The sequence below is a fragment of the Macrobrachium nipponense genome, chromosome 24, assembly GCF_015104395.2.
Source record: "Macrobrachium nipponense isolate FS-2020 chromosome 24, ASM1510439v2, whole genome shotgun sequence".
NCBI classification, from domain to species: domain Eukaryota; kingdom Metazoa; phylum Arthropoda; class Malacostraca; order Decapoda; family Palaemonidae; genus Macrobrachium; species Macrobrachium nipponense.
Window position 1 is genome coordinate 7,719,339 of NC_061091.1, and position 21,137 is coordinate 7,740,475.

Here is a 21,137-nt window from a genome sequence, read left to right on the forward strand (position 1 = left end):
AATTCCCCGCATTCAGAGTGTTTCTATCTGAAGCAAAGGACGAAATCATTCTGAACTTGAGTAAGAAGCGTCTGAGGAAATCTGAGGCTGTTCTTTGCTAGATTCGACGAAGCATCTGATTGTCTTACAGGGACACTCGATCCTAAAGATCCTACAAGTTCCAATGAGAACCCAGCGGTTGTGGCCAGCTGCGATGCATATTCGAGGGCAGGGATATCCACGAGGCCGCACGTTTTAAAACTACAAATCACATTTGGATTGGAAAGAAAAACGAAAGCCATTACAGAATTTTTATGTACTAAATATGAAGATCTTCCACAAAGTGTGCAACCAATATCCCGTTTTCTTTCTACATTGTAGCTTTTACCTTATTTTGGTTTATTGTTTTTTTTTACTTCTTTGTTATCTCTTTGAATTGAATCCTATCTTTTTTTTTATTTATAATGAATGCACCATTTCTCTAAATGCTCTCTTCGCCAATCACTTTCTATTTACTTTCTGCAAGCAGCATCCCATTTTCTCTGAAGCTGCAGCAGCTGGCAACAATGACTCCCATTTTCTTCAAACTCAAGGAGTGCGAGTGTAAAGGACAGGAGGATTGGACGGAGGAAAAAAGGATATGATTAATTATGATCGTAAAGAACTTCCCCTTCACCTTCATCGAGATCGTGAAGTGTCAACGTCTCTGGTCGCTGTCCTGTGGAAGAAGAAGAAGAAGAAGGGATATTTGGGGATCAGTTAGATGTTAGGAGGAAAGAATCTCTTGTTGTAAAAGGACTGAGGTGGGAGGTGACCTTTCATAGTTTAGAACTCAATATTGATGCTGCAGAGGCAGGTGAAATATGATTTACGATGGAAATTTAATCTGATGTACTTGATGGAGGAAGATTTCTTGATGTGGAAGGAGGGTAAACTGTGTCACGAGGTATGAAACAATAACTGGGGAAAGTGAAGACTTCTGTTTGACGGCCGTCATATGAGGGAAATATTTCTTATTTGAAATTTGGATTGATAGATAAAGCTCACATGATGGCCTTTGTCCTATTCCTGACATTAAGCTTAATATATTACTAACAACAAAAATAAATGAATTTTTCCTCGAGCTTATACCCATGGGGACTGCTTGCAACGTCTTAGAGTAAATTGAAGTTACCCATCTTCTTTACAAAGTCAATCATATTTTTCCAATTTCTTACCTGTTATTCTCGGAGGGTTTATCTTACCTGTAAAAGATTCATATATATATAATTTTTTGTAGTGAAGGTGTTTTAATCCAGAGTTAACCAAGACCAGCAATCAGATAAACTAATTATTGGAAAAATCACGCAATGTTTCAATTATGGACAGAGGGTCTATATTTTTATTCATTTTACAAGTATGCCTGAGGACGAAAATTTCCTGCAAAGCTTGACACATTTACTTAACGACAAGACAACATTTTATTGCTAATGAACGAGATCTTTTATACTAATCTGAATATCATTCTACATAAAAGGAAAATCATATGACTCGACTGTTCAATGGATACTAAAAGATAAAAATTGTGATTTATAAGAAGATAGGAATTCCTTCCTGGAGAGGTGATTCCGATGGCAGATCTAAGTCTCTCACACCACCATCAGCCTTTGTCTTGGTTCTCCACATTCCTGCCTTCATTTATAAAAGAAGTTTAGACTTTGAGACTGAATTATTGGAGTTCTTATGCTATCAATAGCTAGAAAAAGTGGGTGACGTGGATTTATTGAACCAATACTTTTTATGTGGATTTACATTGATTCCTTTGGTCAACCGTAACTTCCCAAATTGAACTATATGGATTCCTTCGGTTATTGGTACTATTCATGAGACAGTTCTTTGCTTTTCATCTAACCCAGATAAGAAACATATTGATTTAAATGTTTAAAAACTTACTTGCACTTATCTAGTGAAGAATGCCCCGGGACCGATTACTGTCTGAAGAAGCTTAGGATAGTGGAATACCTTACCCATACATACCTGGAAAACACAGGGAAGAAAACAGATGAACAAATTTAGAGCAGTGGAATATTTTTGATACTGACGGAAATGGTCTCAGAAGAATCCCAAGAATACATTCGTTTATACATAGTTAATCATTAATGGTGAAACTGAAACATACTGTTCGGTTTGAATGTATATGTGGACAATTTATTTTGTTTCCCCTTTTTTCACGTCTTATTTTTGTTATCTCCTTATTATTCTCCTATTTTGTTATTCTTATCATCTTTCTTCCTCCCATATCGCCGTTTTTGTCAATTAGTACAAAGAAGTGACAATTATATGTGGATATATATATATATATATATATATATATGTATATGCATATACATCATATATATAAATATATATATTATATATATTATATATACATAAATATATATAATATATATATATATATATATATATATATTATAATATATATGTATATGCATATACACTATATACGATATATATATATATATATATATATATATATATATATATATATATATATATTTCTTCAATATCCATTTATGTATATGTGTATATATACACATACATACATACATGGTATAATATATATATATAATATATATATATATATATATATATATATATATAAATATAAATAAAGGTATAAGCCACGAAGGAAAGTTAAACACTGGAGTAGCTGCCACTCCAGTGTTCAACTTTTCTTCTCAGCTTAAACCTTTATTTATGCATTTATCACGTTCCAAACTTTCGTGATTCAGTTTTATATATATATATATATATATATATATATATATATATATATATATATATAATATATCTACATATACATATACATATATTATAAATATATATATCTATATGTATATATATTATATATATATAACTTTAATGGATATTGTATTGAAGCAATGGCGTCTGAAATTACATTGCTCATGATAAATATCTGAAACCGTTTAACATCGGTTCCCATAACAGTCTGTAATCATAAGTAATTTCAGGGTCCTGTGGTCATAGCAACGTGTAAAGACTCTATTCTTTAACGCGTCCCAATGTAAATATTTCAGTGGTATCGATAGAAATAATTCCTTGTAATTCCTCGCAGCGAAAAAAACACTGAACATCGATCGCAATTCGAATGGCAGCCAAAAGACCTAATGGAATAGGAGATGAGGTATGATGTCCCCTTAACCCAGAATCAATGGAGAGGTCTATTGGTGGAATTTGTTCTGTTGTTATGCCGATTAGTCCGTCCTTCCGCTATCGGCGCTTCAGTTATGCACGAGATATCCACTACTCAATAAGATATTATTGGGATGATCCATTTTGGGATAACTAGGCTCTGCGGTCGTCACTTACTTCCTTACCGAGTGCTAGGCCTTACTGTTTGCGATTACGATTTTAAATAATCAGAAACTACTATAACAATCTAGGTTTGTTTAGGGAGATTTCGTCCTGATTACAAACTTTACTTTGGTTTTCCGTTACTTCTTATCTACCCGACGACTAAATGAATTTGAACGGTAGTCAGTCAAGTCATCCAAATGTATCTGGGGGATCTTAATGAGTATGCGTGTTGTGTGCTGAAAATCAAACCTATTTTGAAACTATTAGTTCTTTTATTATTTTTCATCAATTAAAACAGAACTACGAAATTCACTGCAGGGAGTAAAATTCGACCAATGAATGTTTTAGAAATTAGCAAAAATGGGGAACAAAAATATCTTTGACCGGGTAAAAAGTAAAGTACAGAGATAAATGATAGCAATTTTGAGACGGATGACTGAAGCAGACCCATTTACCATGTTTATCGATTGTTTCATCATTCCTTTCAAACCTTTAGAATCCAGTAACTGGTTTTACAACAAAATTCTAGCGTACAAAGTAACGTGCAATTCTTTCAGCTCTGTGTATAGCAAATTGAAAATATGTATTTTCATTTTTCAACAGATGTCATTTTGCAACGTGTAACATTTATTTATGATTTTAAGAGCTGACAAGAGAGATCAAAATCATCTACCTAATGATCATATGTCGAAAACCTGACCACGTGGATGAAAAGATTTCCAAGGAGTGGCCTAACTAACTTCCCCATTCTGGCAGTCAGCAAGAACTTGAGCTGGGTTTTCAGCGCCATTTAAACACGTCATGGTAAAGAGAACAGCCACAGGCTCTTGTTATCCCTCTGTTAATGGCATAGAAATCGACCTGTTCGACAACAATAACTTAATTATTAGTCAAGCTTGGGTTTAAGGTCACACGATGCACGTCTAGTCAGAGCAAGACTTATCTTCGACTGACTTTCTTTTCCTGATTTGTCAGGTATACCTACTGCCTTCCCAAGCACAACATGTCTTTCCACATGTTTGCTTGCTGCTCCAGGAACAACAGCCCTACTGGGCTATGAGGCAAGTTTCGTCAGCAAAAATTCCTGCTAAACATTGCCACTATGAATCTTAGACGTTTGGGGAATTCCACCTTTTCTCTTTGCTCTATTCTACCTAATCCAGTTTCCATTGATCTGGGGTGATGTCATACAACCGAGATCAATATTTGCCTAAAGAAGCCGTCAACGCTCAAGAAATGAAGAGAGAGAGAAAGAGAGAGAGAGAGAGAGAGAGAGAGAGAGTTTCAGACCGATTGCAGTAGGCAAAGAGATCGTGGTGTTGGGGGGGGGGGGGGGGGGGGGGGGGGGGGGGGGGGGAGAAGAAGGCGTCGGGTTGTGGTCGCTCATAGATTAGAGGTCACCGGATATGAAAGATAGTGGACCTGATAGAAGGTGTTTGGGGCTAAGTAGACAGACACGCCGTGGTTAATTCTGGTAGATATTTCACATCATTGTCATTGCTTTTACCGTTCGAAATCTCCCCCATATTATATCGACGTCAACAGGTACAACGTCACAGGCACAGTATTTTGGAAGCCGTGTTAATTTTTCATTAATATTGATCACACGAATCCCAAGAATGTTGCCGTCGTTCCTTTTGCCCATTTTATATGTTGTAGTTGTTCAAGATTCTGTTCACTTGTTTTCAATGGCTCCGTTCACGAACTTGTTTGTGTTTCACCTACGTATACAGTTTCCAAAATGTTGATCTTTTGAGATATATTTTTTACCGCTTCCCTTTGCTTCCTTGATTTTCTTATGTTATATTCTTCTAAGTCAACTCTAGTTCTCCATACACTAAATTCTTTCCTTTGACTGTTCATAGGGGTGAAGTGATGGTTACAGCAGGGGAATTTTGATGCAAGACGGTCGAAATGACCGGGATATAATATGGGAGGGTTAGTTTCAAGGAGAACCGATATAGAGAATGGAGTCATGGGACAGTGAATGACTTCCAGCCAGGGGAAACGAAATAAGGTCGTTGTTGCTCTGTGATTTTTCTGTTTGTGAAAATATTGATTTGTATACTGCTAACTTTTCTCAAAAATCATCTGGTGCTAAAAACTTATGATCCATAATCGTGTAACCTATTCGTATGAAACCATTTCATTAATTAAATATTTCATTTGAGAAGAAATGCGATTTTTTTTCATATTAATTGAATGTTCCTACTTGCAAATAAAATATGACAGAAACGTAGCATCATAGTTTTCCATGCTGTTAGGTTTACTAAATTTCTATTTTAATAATTATGACTGCGTTACAAAAGTATTTAAAAAAAATTGTCTACCCTTATGTAAGAACAGTTATGCCACGCACAAGTACGTATACGTATTACTCTGTTTTTTTTCCATCTGTCCATCCGCCTGTGGTGTTTCTCACGGTAACACTGCTTTAAATAGTTACACTGTTTGTAAGTTATACGTAAATAAAAGGATATCTGGGTGTACATTTGCAACTGGAAAGTGTTTTAATAATTTATTGTATGCGAATTATTCCGTTAATATTCGAAATAGGATATTATTTAAAGCCCGGGACGCAATGTTACCATGCGCAAACACCACAGGCGGATGGACAGATGGAAAAAAACGGAGTATAGACCGCGACACATATGAATATGTTATTCTATTTACGAATGTATACTGCTACATATATTTATGCATATTTTTTTAACATGATTTCTATTAGCAACAGAGAACAGGAACGCTTTACCTGCTGAATCGGGAATGGTACTCTTGTGTAAGAGAAAATCCCCTCAACCCAACACAAATAAGAGAAAATCCCCTCAACCCAACACAAATAAGAGAAAATCCCCTCAACCCAACACAAATAAGAGAAAATCCCCTCAACCCAACACAGAAAAAAAATCGTTAGCATTGAGGCAAAGCCCAAACAAATGCTGAACCGTTTAATTCTGTCTTGCACGCTCTCTCGTTTTCCTTCGATTTCAAGCTCTTTGCTTTCCCACCCTTTTTATGTGGCAGTTTCTATGTCTTCATCTCCTTCTCACCCCCTAACTCTTCCTAATAACAGAATCTTTTCACTAACATATTGTCGCCTCTTCTTTCCACAAGGACAGACCGCGTCAAACTTCATCCTTTCATTTGTGGTATCCTTTGTACCATTTCTTTAATATATCTCCACATTTCCTACCCTTTCAAGTCTGGTTGCACTACGTACATCTTCCAAAAATATCCATCTCAAAGGCTTCATTCATTTTTCTTTTGCCTGCATTCAACAGTCGCACTCCGCGTCATTAAAGGAGAATTAGCTCTACATTAACTTCATATATCCCAATCCTGGCGGCCATAGGCACTCCAGTTCTCTCCGAAATCTTTCGTAGACACTATGCTTTCTTGCTCTACCTGTTCATTGACTTACCTCTCCTCTCATGTTACCATCATCCGATGTATTCACTCCGAAGTACTTATAAATTCTCTCACTAAAATCTTCAGTTTCATTTCACAATCTTCAATCAGTACTGTATCATCGGCAAGCATCAGACTTCCACAATCTATTCATGATCAGTTTTCGCATCCCAATGTCCATTCTCTGACCTCTCCATCACTTCATCCTGAAGATGTTAAAAAGCCACGGGGATATAGCACACCTGTGTTTAAAGATCCACTTTCACACTACACCGGTCACCCTTCACCCAAATATTCTAAAAATGACTTTATTTCCATCATAAAAAAAATTCTTCAGCGTTCTCAGCAAAAAATCTTTCCTCTCTTACATCAGACACATCGCATCTTTATAAGTTCTGTAGCAAGGTTTATCAGTGTCTATGTATGCCAAAAATATCTTATGCCTTTTCCACTTACACTTCTCATATAGTGTTTTCTTGATACATATTTACCCCACACCTCCTCTCTCTTCTCTAAACCCACGCTGTTCTAGCGCCTTTCTAATATCAACTGAAATGTCCCCGATGAACTTTGATAATCTAAGTCTTGTGCCAATTCGATACCGTATCTCCAAAGAAATGGAAAGGTGTCTATTCTTCCCTCTAGATAATGACATATCAGGCGGAGTGTGAGGTCAATATTCTATTCCGTTAATAAAAGGAAGCTATGTTTATTCTTTTAAATACATTATGCGCCTAGATAGGTTATGCTGGAGCATTGTTAGACTCTCTCTCTCTCTCTCTCTCTCTCTCTCTCTCTCTCTCTCTCTCTCTCTCTCTCAATTAAAATCGAAAGAAGCATAAAAATAAAAAAGACGAGAAATACTAGAAGACTGGTCCTCTTACCGAATAGGATTTGAGGGGCGTGTAATTGAACAAGTTAATATAACTGCCACAATTATATTTTTCTGTATATATAAGGCATAAGTTGGTTTTCCTAATGAATTCCCTGTGTGACGCCATGATTTTTCTGCTAATTCAGAACATTTAAATCAAACTGGTTTATTTTCATTTCATAGGATATCTAAAAAGAAGACTGTGCCATTTAAATTACGTTATTAAAGATGCAATGTTAGCTAAATTGACCCGATTTTTTTTTTTAGTTTGTACGTACGTTTGTGTGGCTTTCTTTACTGATTTGTATCTGTTTGTGTGCGTCCTCTATTAAGTGGCATGTGTGTGTGTGTATGTGCGTTTCTTTTGCGTAACAGAAGCTTCGCAAGAAAGTATCGATTGTCTTGTCAGCCAAAGGTACAGCAGTGTTGTCTGATAATAGAGCGCCTCTCTCTCTCTCTCTCCCTCTCTCTCTCTCTGACTGGAAGAGATATTTCCACTTAAAGGTAATTGTCGAGAGTGAATTGTACAGATGCCGACCATATTTTAAAGTACCACCCAATGAAAAGTTGTCGTTGAGTAAATGGGAAAGTTTAACTGCACTCTTGGTAACCTGTTTATTTATATTTGCATGATCTCTCTCTGCCTTTTATATACATACATACATACATACATATATATATATATATATATATATATTATATATATATATATATATATATTATATCTATACTGGACAAACAAACAAAAAAAAAAAAAAAAACTGTTGCAGTCGTGTTTCGTTCCAATGAAACAAACGGCTGTGATGATACCGCAGTGACGCGCTGTTTGAACAAAGCGATTCCATGACGTCATCATTTCTGAAAGCTCTCTTCCATGACGTCATGGGGAGGGTGTTTTGAATGCTACCCTCTCTCTCTCTCTCTCTCTGATACTCAATTATTAGTGTTGTCCAGTCCTTCGTCTCTCTCTCTCTTTCTCTCTCTCTCTCTCTTCTCTCTCTCTCTCTCTCGCATATTTATCAACCTTTATCTGTCCTATTATCTTCTCTCTCTACCTTTTCCAGTCTCTAGCCTTCGCCTGAATGAAATTACATTGTGTGGATTAGCTATAGAACTTTAGTATTGCCTGGGATAGAAGAGCAATAAAGCCGAACGGACACTGAAACTTTAAGCGATGCACAAAAGATAAAGATCCATACATATCACATATAGAGTCAACTGTCAGTTGATTTACCCTAACAGGGTTGGCTCTAGATAAAAACAAGGCAATAGTCACTGCCACAGTTATCCTTGGGCTGCTGGATCAAGCCTGAATTCCATGTACAGAAAGTTACGACCTCTTTATCTAGTTATATTCACCTCATCAGCTCACGGTCTCCTATTCTCTACATAATGGCCAAGCCACATAGGAACACCCAGCCATCTCTTCACCTAAACTGATCTTTTAACGTAATATTCTTTGTACCTTCACATATCTCACTAAGTAAAACCTTCTTACTTTCCATATACCATGTAAACTATTCAGTCCTAATTTATCTATTAGTCCCATTGAACATCCACACTTCATTTCATATAGGAGTGTTGGCACAACGATCCTTCCATGCATTCAGACTCTGACTTACATAAACACTCCTCTAATCTTCCCTAAACCTTTGGAATCTTTCCCTCATCCAGACATACCTTACACACTTTGGCCAGCAACTAATTCCATAATCTCAAAGAGGGTGGTTTAAAGAGTAGTTACTCTTAAAGTTCTCAGTAATCATTTTAAGATGAGGTTGCTAGCCCCATGTCCTTCTTCAAATCTGGCTCTGATAATCATTACTGTGGTTATCAGAGACATTGCGGGTTATGAGGGAATGTGATTAAATCGTTCCATCTCGTCCAGAAATCTTGTCTCGATCATCTCGCTGATGAGACCAGTGTCAGTACCACTAGACAACTATGCATATAATTTATATATATATATATATATATATATATATATATATATATATATATATATATATATATATATATGCAGAAGCCAGGACGTTAATTTCATTAAACGAGACCTTTGCAGGAAATACTGGCATTACAGAAAATACAGCTATTTGTGAGGAGATATGTAGGAAAGGGAAAATTTCAAACTTAGAAATATATGTGCCAATAACGATGCTGCTTCCTCTCCTGTTTACTCCACTCAGGTCATTCTCCTAATAACCACCCAACCACCATAGAACAAGCAGTTGACAATAGAAACATTCCCCCACGAAGATCAAGACGAATTCTGGAAAGAACGAGGGCTCAACCGCCTGATCATTCATAATTTGAACTAGCTTGTTTCCTAACCGTTGTTTTTTCAAATATTTGTGCTCTTTCTTGTCAGTTCCTTGAGGTGACATATCACACTTTAGTGAACAAGACCACAGTTGATGGTCGAAAGCTTTAATCCTATACAAGTAATATATATTTTAAACTACAAGAGGAATTTACTTCATTGTGGATTGTATCCCCATATATATATATATATATATATATATATATATAATATATATATATATATATATTTATATATATGTGTGTGTGTGTGTATCCCTGTGTGTGTAACCATCAATACATCAATGCTCATACAGAAAAAACAGCAACAAAAATAGGTCAATATCTTGCAAAATCATATGCGTGCTATAAGAGATTTATCGTAAAACGAATCGGGACACAGGGCAACTTCATCCGCCAATTAATGTAATTTTCAAAAATCATTCCCGTAACACTTCCTGTAAAAACGGATCGATGCTTGGAGACTTCCTCCCCAGCGGCAACCGGGGAAATTTCTGAGGACGATCCAATAATATTCAGCATAATTTGCTGGAAACTGAGCACCCCTTCCACATAACCTTCACATTCTGATGAGAAATTATCTTCACTTCTCTTTGCTGCGTGTGAGAGTGCGTGCGCGCGTGAGAGAGAGAGAGAGAGAGAGAGAGAGAGAGAGAGAGAGAGAGAGACTTAGAATAGCAGAAGAAAAACATGGTGTGGGTGTTACAATTTATTGATTATATGAATCACGCGACCAAATGATTATGTGTGTACGCGTGTGTGTGTGTGTGTGTCTCTGTGAGTGTGGATGGGAATTCACTATTGGTATGTGCGTATGGATACGGTTTCCCATTGTGTTCGCCTCCTTGGTTGTAAAAGGAATTCACATCACGCGTGCTGGTTATCATGTAGTTGTAGACGCAACAAAAGGTTATAGGCCTGTGAACCTTTTTATAAGCAAGACTTGAAACCGTAGTCAGTCCTACACGTGCTCAGACGTGACTGTATAGTATGTCAGGTGGATATTGCAGCATAGTCTCAGACAGAACAGTTTTGTTTATGCGTGTTTAGGGGCAATTCCAAGTTCAAGCTTATGTGACATCGTCAGCGCATTTTAAACACGAGCGATTATAGTGTAAATACTTTTGCGCATGTGTATACAAACACACACACACACACACATATATATATATGATATATAATATATATTATATATATGAAATATATACTTATATATATTAATAAATACAAATCTATATATGTACACTATATATATATATATATATTAATATATATTATATATATATAATTATATATATATATATATATATATTATGTGTATATTATATATATACATATATACATACTATATAATATATATATATATGTATATATATGTGTAATAATATATATACAATATATACATAAATATATAAACATATATATTACATAAATACACACACACACCCCTATATTATACCAATTGCATATATAATACCATTATATATATCTAATCTCTATATATATATATATATATATATAGTATTATACATATGGAAAGTTTCAGCCGAAAGAGGAATAAGGGAAATAGAAGAAGAACGGAAAAAAAAGAAAAAAAAAATGTTAAAGTGCGCCATTAAAAGAGCTACATAAAGCAAAGTAATTTATGAACAAGTCAGTGCAAGATAATCATCAACAAAGTAATGGGCGATCGTGGTAAGCCCTTCACCGAGTCCACCAGGAGGTGAAACTGAGACGACATAGCAGAAGCAGAGACAAGAATAAATACAAGATGGTATGGATGCAGCGAAAAGGATGATACAGTTTGCCTCTCCATTATCATGAAAACTTTTATGGCCAAAAAGCAATGTAAGCACGTGATTAATGGTCTCTGCAATAGAGGGTGAAATTTCATGTTGAGCAACTGTTACGGGAAAATCATTATATACGATAATAAAATTACACTTGCTGTTTATGTCGTGCGAGATAGGATACAGGCTTAGAGTCCATCTATCTAACTATACTATCGTCATCATCACTCTCTCTCTCTCTCTCTCTCTCTCTCTCTCTCTCTCTCTCTCTACTATATATAGAAATATATATATATATATATATATATAGGGAGGATATATATAAATATATGTATATATATATATATATAGTATATATATAGATATAGTAGATATATATAGATAGAAATATATATAGTATATAACATATATATATATATGTATATATATATATATATATATATGTATATATATATATATATATATATATATATATATATATATATATATACAGTCACCCCAACACCTCATGGCTGCCACGCATTACACTTAGAAAAGATGAACTCACTGCGGTCTAATTTATCTTCATTAACCTTTGTGAAATTTGTCTTCATTGGAAGACTAGGGAGTAAAGGATTCGCTGGAATAGTCAGCGTATTATTGTAATTTCACGGCGTCAATAAGATTAGGGAGGCGGATGCCACGAAAAGCGCATTCCGTTGAAGAAACATTCTATGTCAGTCTCCGGAGAAAACCGTTTTATATAAGATTTTTGTTTATGTTCATACAGTTATAGCTTCTCAGCCCGGTACAGTCAGCTCATTTCTAAGAGTGGAATGTTTACCTACCTGAAGTCCACAGAGGCGCAGTGGATTTTAACTGAACGAATGTAGCCTCACTTGGTGTCACGAGAGCTTCTTCAGTTACTTGGGTGAGCAATTCGACCACTTGACCCCAAGGCCATTTATATTTATATATATATATATATATATATATAATATATATATATATGTGATATGTATGTATGTATGTTTATATACATATATATATATGTAATATGTATATATATATATAGATATATATATATATATATATATATTATATATATATATATATATATTTATATAATATAAACACAAAAGAAAGTCACTAACATCCAGGAAACACGAGAGTGCGTGCAAGACAGAGTAAGTGGCCCAATGTGTTAGGGGTTCGACACGCCCTCTGTGGTGAGACCTCTGTGTAGGTGTATAAAACAGTTGTGTAAGCGTATGAAAGTACGGTGAAAGTTTTCTGTTCCGCTCAGGAGGTATAGCTACGATTTAACTGTTTAAGTGGGAGTATGGTAGAGGTCAGTGCCCTTTATTTTCTAGGGAGCATCCCTTTTCCTTTTACAGTGAGTGTATATATATATAATATATATACATATATATGTATTTATTTGTATATATATTCTATAGCTATATATATATTATATATATATATATATATATATATATAAATATATTATATATTATATATTATAATATTTGTTAGTGTGAAGTAGGAGGAAAAAGGAGAGCTCCAATAAATACAGGAATCGTATTCGTGCTAGTAATGATGATATTCAAAGGAGTGTAAGAGATGTATTACTGAAAACAAAAGATTCTCGTCCCCCGCCCCTCTCCCCTCCATAAGGACGACGAAAACAAGGCATTATTATAGATGCAATCATCCCACAGGTACTTCCTCATAAATTCATTATATATAGGGAAAAGATTTTCGGGAAATGAGTGCCTCAATAGTCTGGTGCTGTTGATGAAGACGTATTTTGCGCTGAATGATGTCTTGCGCAAGACTACTTTCCCAAAATGAACGTACAAATTTCAGTTTTTTAGAAGTCCATAGCTACAAATCCAGGGAAGCGGGGGGGCGGTGGGTGGAATAAGGAAAATAATAAATTCATATTAAATTTCACATAAAATAAAACATCAAGAGAATCAGCCATTTGTTACCGATCGCAGCGACAACATCAAGATGTTTTCTAACGTAAACAACATCAGAACTATTGTTTGTATTACGCTTTGTCATGAAGCTCCTTTAGTATAGATAAAATAGAACATAGAAATAGAATGTACAAATCTTTCAGGTAAGGTCTACGACTATGCGGGATATGCATTTACTCAAATAAAGATCTACTGTTCATGGCTACGTGAATGTTAGCAGAAACAAGAAAGAAATTGTAGTGAGTATTACAGATTTTCAACAGCATGAACCCCTTTTTTTTTCTGTGTCCACGAGACCTGCAACAGGTGCGCTAAAGTTGATTTAAGTAAGTTCTCCAGCTTTTTCGCTTTAACGAAAGTGCGGGTTTTAGAGGATAATATATTTCCTCTCTCTCTCTCTCTCTCTCTCTCTCTCTCTCTCTCTCTCTCTCTCTCTCTCTCTCTCTCTCTCTCTCTCTCAATCGTATAATAGATTTGTGAGATGCACCTGGAAACTGAGAAGTCATATTTTCTGTACCTTACCCTTTCATGAATATAAAAGAGTGATAATTATACAGAAATTCACGTACATTGCGTGTTTTGGTCTACGCTAAAATACGAAAGTATATTTTTCATTTAAATGTAAATATCTATGGGCAGATAAGTAACTTAACTACGTAAAACAAGGCATTGTTTTGTTTGATACAATATCTTGATCTCTCTCTCTCTCTCTCTCTCTCTCTCTCTCTCTCTCTCTCTCTATCGATCCATCTAGCAACGAGAGCGAGGCTTGACTTCAGATATTTCGCGTCATTGGAAGGCAGCGTAAATTTTTGATTGGCAAGAGGAGGTCTGAAACCAGGGAGAAAAGGGCCCTCGGAGCCGGATCTCTCCTTGAGGCTGATCCATTTCTAGTGATGTTTCTCAGTCAGTCAGTGAAATCAGGTACTTTTCATTGATATATATATATTATTATATATAATATATAGATATAATATTATATATATTATAATAATATATATATATATATATATGTATGTATGATAATACTTATTAATATAATATATTATTATATTATATATATTATATAATATAATATAATAATATATTATATATTATATATAATAATATAAGTTTTCTTCGAGAGGAATGAATAGGGTAGGGATCGTTAAGAAAGGGCGCTGTTTAATTTGCACTGATGAGTTTCGTTGAAAAGATTCTATATCCACTCGGTTAATAAGAGACCAAATGGAATTTTGAATGTCTTCGTACTAAAGAGTAATAAAACTAGATATGATTAAAGACATTTTGAGTGAGGTAGGTAGAGTAATTAAATATATTTTTGAGAGGCAATAGCCACTTGGGTTTTATTTGAGATGAAGTGAAAGACTCGTACTTTTATTCATCTAATGTCATGTTACTCCGTTAAAAAAGAAACTTTACTTTTCTGTATGTATTCTCACTTAGACTTTATGTGAAACGACGCAGAGCGAGAGAGTTGAAGCGAATAGACTCTAGGGGGATCCTCTTAACTTCTTATGGTGACTCCAAATGAAGGGAATGTGACATAAATTCCGAATGGATATACTTCACTGACGGCAGTCAAAGCGTTTTTCAACATTTGAATGAAGGAATTCCTTACTCATCATTTGAATTCCCATTTATTTATCTATTTATTTATTTTATTTATTTATTTATTTATTCATTTATTTATTTATTTATCTATTTATTGAACTATTCATTCATTTGCGTATTTATTTATCTAAAAGGCTTTTTTATTTGACAGTAATTTGAGAAGTCTATTAATAAATTGCTGTTGAATAATCATTGAATTCGTCATTTCGTTTGTTATGCTTTTTGCTTTTTGTTCTCTTTTGTTATTTCAGTTGTTGTTAAACTGCTTCATCATTTTGCAATTTTTCGTAATCTCGTTACTCATGTAATTCTTTATTTACTTAATTTCTTATCTATATATTTCTTTGAATAACTGATGCACAATCTAAAGTTGCATGGAACTCATTATCCGGACCAAGCGGCTCTAATAAAAAAAATGTTGAAGAAATAGTACTTGAAAACGGAAGCAGGAATAGAATTCCAAGATTTGTCTACAGACAATAAAACATACATTATTTTCTGAGAAAATTGGGAACTGCTAGCTTGACGGGTGCTACAAGGCTACTTCATGCTTAGGGAAACAGTGACTGGAATTACTAGTAAAGAAAAGAAACAGTAAAAGAGAGAGAACTTGTACAATTTTAGCAACTTTGATAGGAAACATCTTGTTATATCAACTCCGTAGGGGGGTTAGAGCCGTCAGTGCACCTCATGTGGAGTACTGTGGGTGTCACTTAAAGGGCAGCGTTCTTCTGTCCCTAGCTGCAGCCCCTTCCATTCCGTTTACTGTACCTCCATTCGCATTCCCTTTCTTTCATCTTACTTTCAACCCTCCCCTAACAATCGTTAAGGTTTTCCTCCTGCTTACACCCTCCAAAGCTTTTTACTGTCAAGTTCCGTTTCAGCGCTGAATGACTTCACAAGTCCCAGGGCTTGGCCTTTGGCCTAAATTCTATATTCTATTCTATTCTATTCTTGTTATATCAAAACAACGCAGCTAAGTTTAGAAGTCAGTTTAGCAATATGAAGTATTAGTCTAGCCCTCTCAAATAAAAGTTTGAAGGTGGTTGAGCATCCGGAATGTTGATAAAAGCGAGAAGCTGGATTAAATTCTTATCAAGCAGAGTCGAAAAATTGAATGGGGAGAGGAAACTGTGGAAGTGGTAGAAACTGTCAAGGGGATGGAATTGGATTTGGATTGAGTTTCTGGGATCCCTTCGAGATACACTTTCAAGATTAGAGAGAGGAAAAAAAAAACATTCAGGCGTAGTGCAAACAACGCAGGGGACTGGAAGGCAAAAGAAGAAACCTCTAGAAAGATGAATCATCAGCGCAAACATGAATAGAATGAAGTAAGCTGGAGAAGGCCTTCTTTTAACTGAAGGCAAGTAATGAATGAGAAAGAAGAGCCTTCACGAGTGTCTCTAGTGAAAAAGGAGTAGATGTGTCGTCGTCAACTAATTATAAAATATCAGTGAAAAGTTTGAATCGTAGGGTACTAGACCCCTTCCTCTCGGACTATAATAGTCTCTTAGTTTGAGGGTACTTGTCAAAGCATTTTCAGGAAGAAAACATTTAATTTTTCCCCCACTAATAGTCCATTACTGTTCAACATAAGCTCGTGTTAAATTCTCTTATATGAAACCAGAAAAACTACTGTAGTTAAAATCGGATTTTTCCTGTGTCACAAAGCATTGTTCCTGACTGAATTTCCTCTTTCAAAACAGCGGACAGTTTTTAGCTAATGTTTCCAGAACTTAAGCTCAAGTTACCATTGTTACCACAAATGTGCTGTAAGGGTGTAATAATTATCCCTTTATAATGTTTCAGTGACCACCTTAATCGAACGCTAAGGTACCAATATGTTGATTTCAAATATACATTTAAGACCAAGAATAACCAGTTGGTTTTAAAGTGGTCATATCCTTCTGTTGTCCAGAGATTCAAGCAAGTTAGACCCCAGAGGAAGATGGCTGCTTCAAAGATCCTATTGAAACCCTTGTCTCATCTGGATGGAGGATTTTTAACAGCTCTGCCCCCTTTCTTCTTTATATTCCTCACTGGCACACATTATCCAGGAGGAGACCTTTCTCATCAGAGTCGTTTCGATCCTTAGAGTCTCCTGGTGGATATTGAGCAGAACTGAAGATCAAGGACTTCGAAATACTGACACATACCATATCAGAAATTGCCAAGCTGTTTGCAATTGATTCGTATTGATTTCTCCTGTATGTGGGCTGCACTGAAAGACTTGAGTTACCCAATTAATGACATAAAATTGCCTTTGTGTGCATGGCTAGCTAGCTAGGTGATCTTTGGTAATCGGAAAACCGAGGTCATTATATTTAGACAAAGCTCGTCTTTGCTTTCCATTCAGTAAATAGTTTAGATATTCTAAAGGCACATCTCGTTTCCTATCTCGCCTGAATCATTTTTTTAGATGACTTAATGATTGGAATAAACATTGAATTAATGTATTTTCGTGAAATCTCGAAGTTCATATTAATGGGAAAATAAAACTCTACTATAATTAAAAAAATAAAAATAAATAATAAGGATTAAAGGATTCACAAAGAGCAAGAAGCTAAAAGGATAAAAATTAGGACTGGAATATTTTCAACAAAGTAAGAACTCCAGCTACTGTTTGAATAAATGGTCAGTCTGAGAGAAAATCTATTTACTGTCCTCATTGTGGACCTGGTCTTTAGTGGAAGTCAGTTTTGACGCTTGTGCTTAGGAAATAAAATTCGAATTTTGCTCAAGCCTTGCATTACTTGAACACGATCTGTAATTCCAGTGGCTTATTCTAGACCCTTATGTGGGTTCACTGTGTTATTTCCATCTTAACACAACTGCAGAGCTAAGTCTCCGGGAATCTCTCTCTCTCTCTCTCTCTCTCTCTCTCTCTCTCTCTCTCTCTCAGCTTTTTTGATAAACGTTAATCATTTATGGAAAATCTTGCCTAAATATCATCACTAGAATATACAATAGTAGGTAGAAATAACATATGAGATTATAACAAAGTTATAAATATACGAGAATTATGTGAAAGTCTGCATAGTGGAACGTGTACACAAACTTTACTTCATATATGTATATCTATGTCGACTTTTAATCCGATAGAAACTTCTCTATGTAGGGAGAGGGGTGCTACGAACAGTTCTCGAAATAAAGCAGGGACTGAGAGAGAGAAAAAGGGAGGGAGAGAGAGAGAGAGAGAGAGAGAGAGCGAATGGCCTTTAAAACAAGAGGACACGCAATGCGTAAAATCCTTCATGGCAAACAGTAACACATTCGCTTATCCTGCGATCCAGGGCAGCGCCATGAGCACCAGAGAAGCGCTAAAGACAATGGCATTCTAATCCTCACTTAAAGGCGAAAGGACGGCATAATCTAATGTATTATTCACCCTTATCGCCAACCAACACCGCTATCTATTACGGCCTCTCACGTACCTCCATTCTTTCCTCTTTTTTTCCAGGATTTGGTTTGTGGCCGAGGAACTTGTTTAAATAATGGGAAATGATGTCGTCTTATATGTTTTTGTTTTAAACGTAAAGACGGTAATATCAATATGGACGTATTTTAAGCATTAGAAATTTGACATTCATCTCGAGATATTGTTCAAGACGAAGATGGCCGGTGACCACAGAGGAATGGCAGGAAGTTTTATGCATCTTTGGTCTCTCGATGGAAGGAGTCTAGCCGCTCTGGGTTTGGCCAGTCCTTGAATGGGTTACCACCAAGGTTTACCCAATGTTGGAGGCGCTTAAACTCCATTAGCGAGTTTGACCAAGGGGGTACCAACTTCATCGTAAGAATCAGTATTAGAATGAAGGATATCCGGCCCTTGAAGAGGGTAAAAAGGAGTGAGAGGCAAAAGGAAAGTATACACTTCCCATAAAAAGAATGAAAAACAGTCAAGAGCAAGAATTGGGCACAAAGAATCCACAGAAGCCAAGTGAATGTGTGGATAAGCTACATAAGCAGCCATGAGCAAAATTTGAATCACCAAACGGATGGTCTGCGTAGAGTAGAAGATTACGTGAGGTTAGTGAAGGAAAAGAGATAACTTAAGCAACAGACAGCAGAAAGAATTAAGGACAGAGAAGTCAAGTGGAATGTAAGGCAACTTCATTCTAGAATACACTCTGAAATTACGGATATAAACCTTTTCTCCTGCATAGCTCAATGACTTATTTTGCTGGGGAAAGTCCAAGGAAAACTGTGACGCTTGTTCACTGTTGTCTCTCTTTCTACATTAAAAAAAAATTGCATGTGGTGAGAAAAAGACTTTGTAAGACTCTCAGAAACTTTGGCTGTAAAAGAGAAAAGAGGACACTAAGTACACAATATACAGCTTTTATACACCCAAGCATACTCAATTAAATACAAGCCCACTTCTTATAAAGGAAACGAGTACTGAACCAGTAGCGGGGAAACAAAGTCGAAACAAGTCCCAGATATTTCACGTCCCATCAAAAAATAGTTATTTCGTCTCTTTTGATATAATAAAAACACTCATTTACCATCATGTAAAAATCTTATATCTTAATATCATACTCCCTTGTCATTAGGTTCTCTTATCAGTCCTATAATTTCCTGCCATTTCAAAAATCTCATTTCCTGTTACTAATGATAATATTTCCTTCCATGATTAACTTCATCTCCTGTCATGTCAGTAATTGCCTTTCTTGCCATATAAAATCTCTTATTATCTGTTTTATTAGAGATTCCATCTCCTTTCATGACATCAATTCTATTTTCTAATATGGCATTAATCCTATTTTCTATGATATTAGCAATCCTATTTTCTATGATATCAATAATCCTATTTTCTATTATATTATTAAGCCTATTTTCTATGATATCAATGTATTGATAATCGATATATAATCTGTTTCCTTATATTGATAATCCTGTTTTATTCTATGATATCAATATCAATATTTTCCATGATGATAATCCTGTTTTCTATGATATCAATGATGCTATTTTCCATTATATTGATAATCGTATTTTCTATGATATCAATAATCCTATTTTCCATGATATTGATAATCCTGTTTTCTACGATATCAATAATCCTATTTTCCATGATATTGATAATCCTGTTTTCTACGATATCAATAATCCTATTTTCCATGATATTGATAATCCTGTTTCTACGATATCAATAATCCTATTTTCTATGATGTCAATAATCTTATTTGCCATGATATCAACGATCCTATTTTCTATTATATTAAAAATCTTATTTTCTATTATATCAGTAATCCTATTTTCTGTCACATTAAGTAACCTATTTAGAAGCATATATATATATATATATATATATATATATATATATATATATATATATATATATATATATATATATATCGTGTGTGTGTGTATTTTTTTTTTGTCAAGTAGGTATTTTTAATTTTACTCTTATATTCTGGCATAGCAATACACCTACTTACTCTCATAGCAATAATCCAGTTTCCTGTCAGATATGAAACGATGTTTTTTCTCTTGTCACCACACCAAGCGTCTTTCATCTTTCTTATCCTATTTTGCTTCTCATCAGCAATCTTATAGTAGATTCACATCAACCGTGCATCTGACGTCTAGTCCAGTCCCTTACGACGCTCCTGGTTGGCTGTTGATAAGCCAACCACAGGGCTAGGAAACTCTCAGTCTCTCGAGAGAGTTCACATAGGTAGGATAACCCCTTTTACTCTCGCGTAAAAAAATCCTAGTTTCCTCTCGTATCATTACGCCTAGTTTGTGTCCTACCAAGAATCCTATTTTATCTCATATTACCCATTTTTTTACGTAAGTATTATTATTTTTTCTCCTCTCAACGTC

General features: G+C 35.2%; 2 protein-coding genes across 6 annotated transcripts in view; one reads left to right on the plus strand and one right to left on the minus strand.

Annotated features, from left to right (window-relative positions):
- LOC135205409 (uncharacterized) overlaps window positions 1-21,137 on the plus strand; it is a 155,540-nt gene that overhangs the window by 80,434 nt on the left and 53,969 nt on the right. The window lies entirely within an intron of this gene.
- Window positions 1-21,137, minus strand: part of LOC135205411 (adenylate kinase isoenzyme 5-like) — a 95,488-nt gene that overhangs the window by 43,712 nt on the left and 30,639 nt on the right. For 3 of the 4 annotated variants that reach the window (XM_064235951.1, XM_064235950.1, XM_064235948.1), the window contains exon 2: window positions 656-697. The exons of the other annotated variant lie outside the window; for it this stretch is intronic. In XM_064235951.1, the coding sequence (XP_064092021.1) occupies window positions 656-697 (42 nt within the window). The remainder of the gene's footprint in view (window positions 1-655; window positions 698-21,137) is intronic. 4 annotated transcript variants of the gene reach the window in all.